The 11474-nt window shown below is 30.3% G+C and overlaps 2 protein-coding genes across 4 annotated transcripts in view; one reads left to right on the forward strand and one right to left on the reverse strand.

Moving 5' to 3' along the window:
- TfIIA-L (transcription factor IIA L) overlaps nucleotides 1-3792 on the forward strand; it is an 8561-nt gene extending 4769 nt beyond the window's left edge. Inside the window, exons 3-7 of one of the 3 annotated variants that reach the window (XM_018512760.1) lie at nucleotides 1009-1290; nucleotides 1782-1990; nucleotides 2123-2272; nucleotides 2340-2429; nucleotides 2532-3792. In XM_018512760.1, the coding sequence (XP_018368262.1) occupies nucleotides 1009-1290; nucleotides 1782-1990; nucleotides 2123-2272; nucleotides 2340-2429; nucleotides 2532-2639 (839 nt within the window). In that variant the 3' untranslated portion in view covers nucleotides 2640-3792. Of the gene's footprint in view, nucleotides 1-963; nucleotides 1291-1781; nucleotides 1991-2122; nucleotides 2273-2339; nucleotides 2430-2531 lie in introns of all 3 variants that reach the window. The other 2 variants (XM_018512746.1, XM_018512751.1) reach the window with 2 other exon arrangements.
- A 2837-nt stretch (nucleotides 3793-6629) lies between these two features.
- On the reverse strand, nucleotides 6630-10470 carry Pex13 (peroxisomal biogenesis factor 13). Its single transcript, XM_018512663.1, has 5 exons — nucleotides 9913-10470; nucleotides 8918-9175; nucleotides 7997-8244; nucleotides 7712-7915; nucleotides 6630-7471 (listed from the first exon to the last, which is right to left on the reverse strand). Exons 1-5 carry the CDS (start codon nucleotides 9975-9977, stop codon nucleotides 7062-7064), a joined length of 1185 nt encoding a protein of 394 aa, XP_018368165.1. The 5' UTR covers nucleotides 9978-10470; the 3' UTR covers nucleotides 6630-7061.
- Nucleotides 10471-11474: the final 1004 nt, after the last annotated feature.

Genomic DNA, 11474 nt, shown 5'->3' on the forward strand with positions numbered 1-11474 from the left:
TTTTTTATATTTGATTTTTAAATTATTAATTTTTTTATTAATTCTAATATTTTCTGATATCCACATTCTATTAAAATAATATTCTTGATGTTTAAAAAATGAACAACTTAAGTTAAAGGGAAGAATCTTTTTTATTTTTCTACAAGATTTGAAAAGATTGCATCTATTGTGATTTAATTGACAGTAAGAGTCTTTCAATTCTAATTTAATTAATTTTCTGGTGCAAATCAATTTAATTCTATTCATTTTAGATGTAAAAGATTGTTGATATAATACAATATTGTTTTTTAATAACCCTTGTAAATGAATTGGAGTTAAATTTTCTCTTAAGCATACTTTTAAAAAATATATTTTGATCCTTAGTTTTAAATTAATAAATTAATAAATAAGAAAACTGCCAGGTCAATTAAAAACTGAGCTATAAAAGGTGTAAACAATAAACTTTATTATTCTTTTATAACAATTTCATGGAACGTTTCGACTGTACTAAGTCCTCATCAGCCGTGTTTATTAATAAATAAAAAAAATCCTGAAACAATTTAAATAGACATTAAATTTAAAATTAATTTCGGTAACGATATCAAATCATCTAATCCACCAATCACACAATGTATTACAAATCCAACCATGTTATACTGAGTTAAATTATAAAACATGTATCAAAAGTAGAGTTTTCTTATTTATTGTTAATTATGAATATTAAGAAGTTTGAAGTGCTTTGAAAACTTCAGTGTTGAAAGTTAACTTCAAAAATTTGAATTCTTTCAAGACTTCAAATCTTCAAAATTGTAAAAAACAATAGCTTTAATTGATAGATTGAATTATAATTATCAAACAACTTATTACAGTGAATTGCGATATAATTTATACAAGGTAATTCACTGCTATTGAGTGTAGAACATTCAGTAATGGTGATGCATTTTGTATGAATAGATTATTGCTATAAATTTGATGTTGTAACAGCTAATGTAGGAAATCATTTTGTACAACCATCTGCTGGAAATACAGTACCGCAAACGCAACCTCAACAACAATCGCAACAGCAACAGCAGCAACAAGTGCAAGCACAGCCACAGCAACCGTCACAACCTCAACACACGCATCCTTCCACGGGAACAACATTGCAGCAACAGCAGCAACATTCGACGACGCCAGTGCAACAAGTGGTGACCGCTTCAGCTGTGCTTGAACGACAAGTACCCATACAGATCACCTTACCTCCACAAGCTGGCGTGCCGGATGGACCACAACGTATTTTAAGCATACAAGTTCCTGCATCTACTCTTCAAGGTGAGGCTTTTACTGTGTTTCATTAAAACCAACTTGTGTAACATAAATTGAACTTTTTTGTATATTTCATATTTTGTTAGATATAATTTTTATAATATAAATCTCTATAAAATTTTGTATAATAAAAATATATTTACATCTATATTGTAATATGAATATATAGATATATTTATAAAGTAAAGGAGCACGGCAGTGTCTCACGCCATGTCTTAGCGCCAAGTTACTACCGTGTCTTCAGATATTGTAATTTTTGTTATTGTAATTTATTTTGAGGCTTATTCTTTTTAGCATAGCATAGCTGAATTTTCTGCATAGCTCGTCTTTCCTCCTTTTGTCTCTACGTTGGAGAAAAAATGAGAAAAAAAAAGTACAAAGTTCAGTTAAAAAGAAGGAATTATTTTGTAAAAAGAATCTTTTGTAAACACACATACATGCACACATGTCAACTATTTATCTATGTAAATAAAAAGATTATCTGTTTTTCTTTTCAGCAAACCAGCTGCATACAATTTTAACAGGTCCGGTAATTTCCGCCGCTATGGGTCTTCCAGCAAATTTAGCTTCGACTCTGTTGCAACAGCATGTGAATTCTACACTGCAAGGACAAGCAGCATTAACTCCATTACAAGTGAATCAGCCTCTTCAAGTGGTTACACAAAGTACAAACAGTGTCGTTACACAAAGGCCACCTCAAAATCAGGTAGAGTAAAATATTTAGTCTATGCAGACTGAGAGAACATAATGGAAAAGATAAGATAATAGATAAGTACTTATACGTACACGTGTATGTATATTATATAGATAACATACCATACATTATTCATTTTTTCAGCAGCAAAATAATATAAATCAGTTAGATGGAGGAGTTGGTGATTCTACTGACGATGACGATGAAGAGGAAGAAGAGGATAACGATGATGATGATGAGGATATCGATGAGAAAGAGGAAGAAGAAAATGATGAGGCTGCGGCTCGTGAAGAGGTTAATATTTATAAATAAATTTTACATAAGTTGAGTGATCGTCTCACAAGAAAATTATTTATATTAGGAACCCCTTAATTCCGAAGATGATGTTACGGACGACGATCCTGCTGATCTCTTCGACACCGATAATGTAGTCGTCTGCCAGTACGATAAGGTACGATAGCGATTTATGTTTAAGTTTACGATAAAGTTTATGTAATACTGTACATTACGATGTTTCAACTCGGAGTCACATACGATAACGTTTTATTTTCAGATTACAAGGAGTCGGAATAAGTGGAAATTTTATTTGAAGGACGGTATAATGAATCTATCTGGAAAAGATTATGTGTTCCAAAAGGCAAATGGGGACGCTGAATGGTAACTCTTAAGTGCGTTGTGAATATCGTGTTGCCCACAGTAAGCTCGACTCAGGGACACTGCGTATAAAGGCAACTTGATGATGTGTTCACGTGAAATCGCGTTAATATGACAGATAACGATAATCTCTACGATAATTCTTTTATCGATTGCGTGATGCTGCCGCAGGCAAGGAAACAACAGTATAGGGGAACAATGACGAACATTATCACGTTATTAGAAATATCATATTGTTAATTTTGTGTATATTTTTAGCCCTCTGAATAGCAGGATATTCAAAATATTTAGACACGCCGATTCTACTTGTTGAAACTAAATAAGTCACAAACATTAAAAACATGTTAGGTTTTATTTGTTTATTCTGTTTCTATTAAGCAGTCTTAAATATTCTACATTAATATATTAATTACATTTTTCCTTTGAATTACATTTTTCTGAATTTAAGAAAATTCGAGACCGAAAGTCAAGAGGAGCATAGGGGGCTGATACGTATGATTTTTATCAAGGTTGGCAAACGTTATTTTTCAGTTACTTTGTCGTTACCTTCTATAGTAAACATTTGATGACAACGTAATTTTTTATAACGGTAATGCTAACTAACTAAATGCTAAGGTTGTGCTAAGATTAGAAAAGTGACTTTGAAAAGTAATTTGTCATCATTATGTGTTACTAAAAAAAAGTAACGAGTAACGCGTAACGTTACTCGTTACAAGAAACACGAGTAAAAAAGTAACGCGTTACAAATTAATGAAAAAAGGAGTTATTTTTTTCAATGACAAATGACTTTTTCAACAAGTAATGATTGATTTTTCTAACTCTGATATTACCATTGCCGTCATAAAAATTCACAATGTCATTATCAAATCGTTATTATAACAAGATAACGATCAACAAAGTAACGCGTTACTGCTCACCCTGATTTTTATATAGTGCAAATTACGAATATATAAGTTTTAAAAAATTATATAAGAATCTCTCTCCTACTGTTAGTCATACGTTAGTGGAAACTTGCTTGTGGGCGCCGAGATTCCTTCTAAAACAATCCACGACGGATTAGTTAGCTTTTTCTAGCAAATGAATGAACTTTATTGGAGCGGGAGTGCGTTATGTATATATATTGACTGAATGATTATATATATATATTTATATATTTGTATATAGAGATGTTATTTATAAAAATTTCAATCATATCATTTCAATGTAAAATAAAACTATTTGTAAAGTTTAAACTTTCAGTACTCTACTGATATATACATAATATATATTAATATACATATATATTTTGAAATCCTCAATTACGAACTTTTTCATGTGGAAGGAAGTTGAGGACTTCCATTTTCTATTTGTGATGATCTAAAAATAGTACGATATCGTATATATGTTTGAGTTAAAGGATTTTAAAGGATTGCAAAACCACCGTTCATATATGTGATTTGGAACAATAAATGTGTCTTATTACTGTTACCAGGATTGACATTCATTTAGCAGAAGAAATAAAGGACATTTCAGCATTTAAGAGATCTATTATCGGTGTTTCACTGAGAAAGTTTAAATTGCTCTGTAAGTGATAAAACTTAATTTTTATTTTACTCAAAATCTTTAGAATAATTTAATATTGTTAAGTATTGTAACACATATTTTCCATTTTATTTTTAGATTTTTATCTAATATTTAGCGATTATCTATTTGGAGTTGTTTTAAAAAATTATATTAACTAACTTTCAGAACAATTTAAACCATCTTAGTCAAATAAGTTATAAAATTCGTGAATTAGCAAATTAGTTATTACACGCGCTAAAATTTAAACAAAATCAGTGTGTATAAAAGTTTATTCTTAAATTATAATTTGTAAATGGAGATTAATGTTTTATTAATTTAAAATAACTGTGTAATTGGAGAACGATATAAACAAATTTCTTCAAAACTGACAATGTGATTATGAATATGCCAAAATAGTGTGCAATTTTTGTATTGTATTATATCACTCTTTGCCGAAGATTCTTCGAATGACATTTTTTAATCTAGGTTATTTATTTTAAAAATTTGACCTTTAAATCTCTCTAATCTCTCGAGATTACCAAAAAGGCGTATAATTATATTTTATAAAAATTTTGGTAAAAATCATATATCTTGTAGAATATGATAATATACAGGTGCTGTTCATAAAATATTACGTTATCTACGTATTATTCTCCATATGCCTTATATATTCCAAGTTTAATTAAACTTCTTGGAATTTGGAAAATAAATATTTCACAAGAAAACTGTTCTCTATAAATGTGCATGTATGCGTGTGTGCGCATGTTAGTTTAAAAACTTTCGGGCAATCGTAATTTCTTTAACGATGAGCATTTAATAGTCCGTAATTATATCCTTTATTTTGTCTCGTATTTAATGTTATATATATATATAGACCATATAGACGTTTAAATCGATGCATGCCTATCTAAATTTTATGAGATTTTTTCTAATTAGATTTTATTTGATACAATTTTTGGTTCTCAAACTCACATTTACAGGCAGTTTAATGGTAAAACATTTTATTTCATTAAATTCTTTTATGTAGTAATGTTTCTTTTCCAATGAACTACGGATAAGAGTCCATTCTCATTAGACTCTTTAAACATAAATATAAACATTTTTTACAACCTATATCTTTCAACATATATCATTTAGCATACAATCGAATTTTATAAATTTTATTCAAAACGCCATAAATAGAAACATTCTCAATGTTGAAGAATTAGGATTGTTAAATCTCACAAATTTAATATCTTAAATTTTCATTTGCGAAAAAAATGTGCCTATATATATATATATATATATATACATAATTTTTTAAATTACCTCCATTATAAAATATTACATGAGGCTAGTATAAAAAGTAATTATACAATCAAAATATTACAAAATGTACAAAACTTTAATTGCACACATTAAAAATAATATCCTAGTTTTTTCCGAACAATCGTGTCTATACTTCGGCGCATTTCCATCGGTTTTTTTAATTCCGCAACAAAAAAGACAGACTGCTTTATTAATTAAAACAGTTTAATTTTTTGTCACATATTGAAGTCTATGTAGATTAAAAATTACATATACGTTTAGATATAGGATTATATATTTTGGATTTATATAAATTCTAACCGTTGATTTTCGATTTCGAATATGTCATGGAGATTTTGCACTTTCGAACAATCTCATATTTTTAAATAATCTATTGACATAAAATTGTAGCTAATTTTTATGCCGTCTACTTGAGTGCAAACGCAATTTTATTGCCTTGTTCTTCCTTTTACATATAAGATCGTGACACTATATTGTAAATATTTAAAGGGAGCTGTAATTGTGACATGTAATTTATCAATTCCTCTTGTTTTATGAGCAAGCAGTTACAATTAATCAATTAATTAATTGTGAACGAAAAATTATAAAATTTTGGATCAACTCTTACTAACGACTAAATGTCTTTTTGAGATATATTTAAATATATATTATTAACATTATAATTTCATAAATATGCGATTATGTTAATTGACTTTTTTTATATTTAAATAAAAAAGCAGTTTTTATAATTAAAACTTATTAATGACATACTGAAGATGGCAAAATTTTAGTCGAAACGTTTATGTAGAATTTTATGTCATCAACTGAAGATTTTAAATATATGATTTTTCGCTACAAAAATCCAGCGTAACATATGCTCGTTATCACTATTTAAAAAAATTTGGCATAAAGTTTTTAAATGTTCGACGAGCATGAATGTTATTGAAATTAAATACAAACGTGAGGTCGAAATATCACATTTGCGGAAATTCATTAAAAAAAAATTTTGACGCATGTATGTGTGAAACAATTCGTACTTTTGTCTTTTTTTTTTTAATTAAATATCGAATTAAAGCCTTAAATTTATTTAATATGTACAAATATATTTTTAATATGTACAAATACGAATGTTACAAACTCCTCTTTATTCGGGTAACTTAATATATAAAAAGATAATATATTGCTATGTAAAATAAAAATAACAAAATCATATTTTATGGTAATTTGTGAGCTTTTCCCCAATAGAAAAAAATCATTAAGTGTCAAGTAAAAGTGTCGATTATCGTAATTTAATCACATATTGAAAAAGATTCACTGCGCTTTGTTTGATACCTAGTAAATATGGCGCGTATTGTAATATTACTTTATATCAGTCATGTCCTATAAAGATATAGTAGGCCATATATTTAAGGTAGACCATAGGTCTGTTCTTTTTGGCTGAACTTTTGCACCAGTTTATCTTACTTCCTTTTCTGTCCAGGAGAAATGAAGAGGAAGAAAGATGAACTGACACAAAAGTTCAGCCAAAAAGAACAGGCCTAATATCACTTTGCGACTATTTTAATTATGATTTAGATCGAGATCTTTCAATTAATTTCGACTAAAATAGATCGTCTTTAATCTCAGAGTTATTATTCTCAGAGAAATCAGTACTTTGTTGGCTAATGCTAGGTTCTACTGTATTCATCTGTTCGTCAGAAGGGGTCGCATTTTGCATGGAAGTTGGAATTACCGTCGATGTAATGACATTTCCATTGTTTTCCGATTCTGGTTTTCTCTTCAATTGTCCGACTATAGTTACATAATTAGCAGGTACCAAACCGACATTTCTATTATCGGTGGCTATCCACCAACCTGGTATGCTTTTAGATTGCAGGGAGCGCGGCGCCAACCATATTTTTTGACCAGTTCTTAGACTCAATTCCTCATTAGAAACTGCCATGAAATCGTACATTGCTGTTGCCACACATACTGGATCCTCGCATTTCACCCATTCTTTCGGATCGTTAACTGTAAATTTAACCAATATATAAAGTATCAAAACATATCTTAAAGATAGGAATTACAGTAAGGAAAAATTAGTTTATATACGAAATTGCATTTTATATTTTTTGTAAAATTTTTATAAAAATTATTCGACGTTTTTCCAAGCATAAAAGTTTAGCGACGGAAGACGTAGATCGTTATTTGTAAAAATTTATCATGTGTTTATTTAGATTTAAAATGTCCTTAAAGATGCAAATGTAATACCTTTTATTTGATTTTGCCTTATGTTACTCGTTATCTTGTGAATTAGATATGGAATAGCGACAAACAGGCCGAGGAGTAAAATATTCATCCAAGGAGAAATCCTTTCATTCGTCGCCGTCGCTATCGGTATCTGTTCTCCGTTTGTTAATTGTGACACTGATTGCTGCCACAAGTCTTCGACGACAGCATTTTGCGTTTGAAGACCTAGGAATAGAATAATTATTAAACGATAATAAATTATGTAAATAGATATAAAAGTTTTGATTATATAAAAACCAAATCTACCAAGTGTAAATAAAATCCTTCTGTAGATCCATTTCATGACACGGATTAAAGCAAATGTGCTTAATAATTGGCCGATTGTTGACCGCAATCTACCGATATTATCTGCTACGCTTAAAATCGCACGGAAGGAATTTGTTAATGCGAAATATGTTGATTCCAGTAACATTGTGATGGACGAAAATGTATGTAATACGGTCTCCACTACACGAAAAGTCGATCTTGTGCTCTCCTCTGCGTATTGTTGAAACCTGCGATATGAAAAGTAAACCCTTTAATGCTCTATCAATTGTTTCTATCCATACAATTTAATTTTAATCTCTCGGTTTAATTTATTCTTTATCTTTTTCTCATTCTCATGCTGGTATTCAGAGACAGCTCTTATATTTAAGACCGTTCTATGTACAATCTCAAGACAATCATAAGAACAGCGTATTAGCATTTTTAAACATTACTTAAGATGATTTTGAAATAAGAACGGAATATGAATATCGGTCTTTTAAAATAAGAAAAAGATAAAAAGTTAATCAAAATTGGTAAAATTAAAAAGAGATTAATAGGCCTTCTACAATAAACCGCAAGTCAGAACGTCAGAAGTCTTAACCAGTCTTAACCAAGTCAAGTTGGCTATTGGCCAACTTCACCGATTATGACTTAAGATCGGTTAAAACCTCTAACTTGCGGCTTATTGTAGAAGGACTGTAAAGTTAATTTACATTGGTAGAAATGAACATCAGTTCAAAAAGCCTTGGACTAAACTAAAGATACTTTTTCAAACAAGAATTTAAAACTATAATTATTAGATTTCTTAAATGCAAATATAGTATCAATTAAGAAAGTTCTACATTTTTATCTTTTCATTATTTTATATCTCAGTAGTTAACTCAATTAAATATTTACAAATAACCTCCTTTTCCAATATACCTGTTCTCCACATCACCACTGTGTCCTCCAATTTGTCCATAGCTGTTACCAGAATAGGGAATGTAACTACCAAAAGATCCATATCCACCGTAGCCTCTGTAACCTCCATATCCATAACTGCCATAACTGCCATAGCCATAATTCGAGCCATATGGTCTATAATCGTTATATCCTAAATAACTTTGAACTGGCTGGCGAGGTGGCAACGGAGGTGGAACGGCTCCAGCTCCAGTTTGAAAGGATGACTGTCCCGGCATGCTGGACAGAGTCAAAATTTGCATTGTTTGTTTCAAATGTCATTGAGACAGACATCAATCTAACCATTTTCTATGTAAAATAGAAAATTGTAATTTAAGTATATATTTCAAATATAAAAAGTATAAAAGAATTATTATCAAATGATTATTAAGAGAAAGAGAGCTGCACACTAAAGTGTCAAAAGGCCTGGGACTCTATTCTGTAACTCTTAACGCAAATTTTGTTATCATTATAACAAAGCCACTGCGCAGTTTTTTTACTATAGTGAAAGAGTTGCGCAGCAGTGCTATAATGACAACGAAATTTACATTAAGAGTTACAGAATGCTGTTCTTTTTAGCTGAAATTCTTGCACAGTTCATCTTTCTTTCTAATGTAAAAAGAAAAAGAGGGAAGCTGAACTGTACAAGAAGTTCAGCTAAAAAAACAAGCCTAATAATAACCTTACAATTAAAAATCTACTAAAAATGATCAAATATTTATTCTATTTATTCCAGATATACATACAACTTTCCATTCTTTTTTATTTTCTATTGCTTTATTTCCTATGCGAATAAACAAAAAATAAGACATCAAAACAGAATATTATTGAATATAAGGATAGCTAGTGCAGAATTCGGTTGCAAAATGATCATCAGCTGAATGTCTTGTGACATCACGATGACTCTAGGATTACTTCTAAGGATTGTTTGCAAGATTACTTCGAGAATACACGTCGATACCAGACACCGATCTTACCTGGACGAAAAGCTAGAATTCCTGAGCTGATTACTGTTGATAACGTTACTCCGTCCTGGTGCCATTGTATTCGGATCTCACGATTCTCACGTCTGTTTCTCCGAAGATTTTGCGACAGCGGCACTCGGCGTAGAACGATCTTGAACGATCTGCTGATAGCGCAGTTCAAAGTTCAGGAACTTTAAAAAAGGAACTGTGCACTTGATGTCCGAAAGATTCTCCAGTAATGACGGGGCGTTCACTCACGTCAACTTGCGTCAACTCTTGTATACTCTTTTTCTTCTTTAAGTCCGAGGATTTCGGACTCTTACGTCTAGTCGCGATTGTCGCGAAATTGCACGAAACGTTCCGTCTCGCGTACGATAAATATTCCCATCAATTCGCATTGACGTATTAAGGCCTATCCAGATGTGAATACTTGCTTGTTAGACCTCGTCTACAATCAAGTCGGCTGACGCTTGTAGGATGTCGTTAGTCGTAAAAGATGGGACCTGACCAATCCAAACGACGCCCAGCACCGACACAAAAAATGAAAGTTACGCGCATGCACACAACATACTGTTGAAAGATTCTTAATAAATGAATATACAATTCTCATCAAGAACCAAGTATATTTAATTAAAACAGAACTCTTATATTAAATGATAAACGAGATAGCAAGAGATGAACAAAATTCTACAATTTAAAGTAATCTTAAGATTAATCAATTTAACATAAAAGATTACTTATGCTTCGTACAACAACAGTTTGCTTATTATTAAAACTTAAATTATTAAACTTATCTGACACAAGAGAACTAATTAATATCGCCGTTGCAAGGCCTTGCAATAAAACGCAACCGCTTGGTACCAAGATCCAGAAAGAAAAGGGGCGAACAACAGCGATGTTCAAATCTTTTAAACAGATGAATAACTACAGGAATAAGTGCCAACACTATCGATTAGTTTAATGCAATTAATCGATAATACAATTCATATCATATTCTCAACACATACGATAAAGTCTCCCGACTGATTGTAGACCAGGCCTTAACGCCTGCGAAAGGCGGACATGATCAATAAAACCATTCAATTTTGCGGAATTTTTGAAAACTCAAGTTTACTCAGTTTACGTGACTTTATCAATTTCTTGCAACTGGGTCCCATTGCATTTGAAACAATTTTCTAAAATATTTTATTTAATTAAATAAAAATATACATAATTGTATATATATTACAATTATATTATCACTACAATAAAAAAATTTATATAAGATTTATATAAGATCAAATTATAATTAATGACGTATTACATGAATAATTTATATTTAAAAGTCATGTAACATACAAAAAATTCATAAGATATTCAAATAAGATATTCAAATTTTGCCACATACATAATTTTTTAATTTACAATAACTTACAGGTATATTCAAATAAACATCAAAAAGATGTATAAGAGTCAACGTGTTAAAAAATTATAAATGTCACATGATAAATACAAATAAGATTTAATGAGAATTGAAAAATATTACATGTTTCGGCTTTTTATTAAGCCTTCTTCAGATGCTACTTAATCTGGAG

This window comes from Trachymyrmex cornetzi, unplaced genomic scaffold, assembly GCF_001594075.2.
Source record: "Trachymyrmex cornetzi isolate Tcor2-1 unplaced genomic scaffold, Tcor1.1 scaffold1137, whole genome shotgun sequence".
Classification (NCBI taxonomy): Eukaryota; Metazoa; Arthropoda; class Insecta; order Hymenoptera; family Formicidae; genus Trachymyrmex; species Trachymyrmex cornetzi.

What these genes read in the sequence shown, in the direction of transcription:
- Pex13 (XM_018512663.1), bottom strand. Translation starts at nt 9,977, where the DNA reads ATGGCACCAGGACGGAGTAACGTTATCAACAGTAATCAGCTCAGGAAT. An exon ending in AGTGGTGATGTGGAGAACAG is followed by an intron (nt 8,245 to 8,917) that starts GTATATTGGAAA and finishes TTCATATCGCAG; the next exon opens with GTTTCAACAATACGCAGAGG. An exon ending in AAGGATTTTATTTACACTTG is followed by an intron (nt 7,916 to 7,996) that starts GTAGATTTGGTT and finishes TTCTATTCCTAG; the next exon opens with GTCTTCAAACGCAAAATGCT.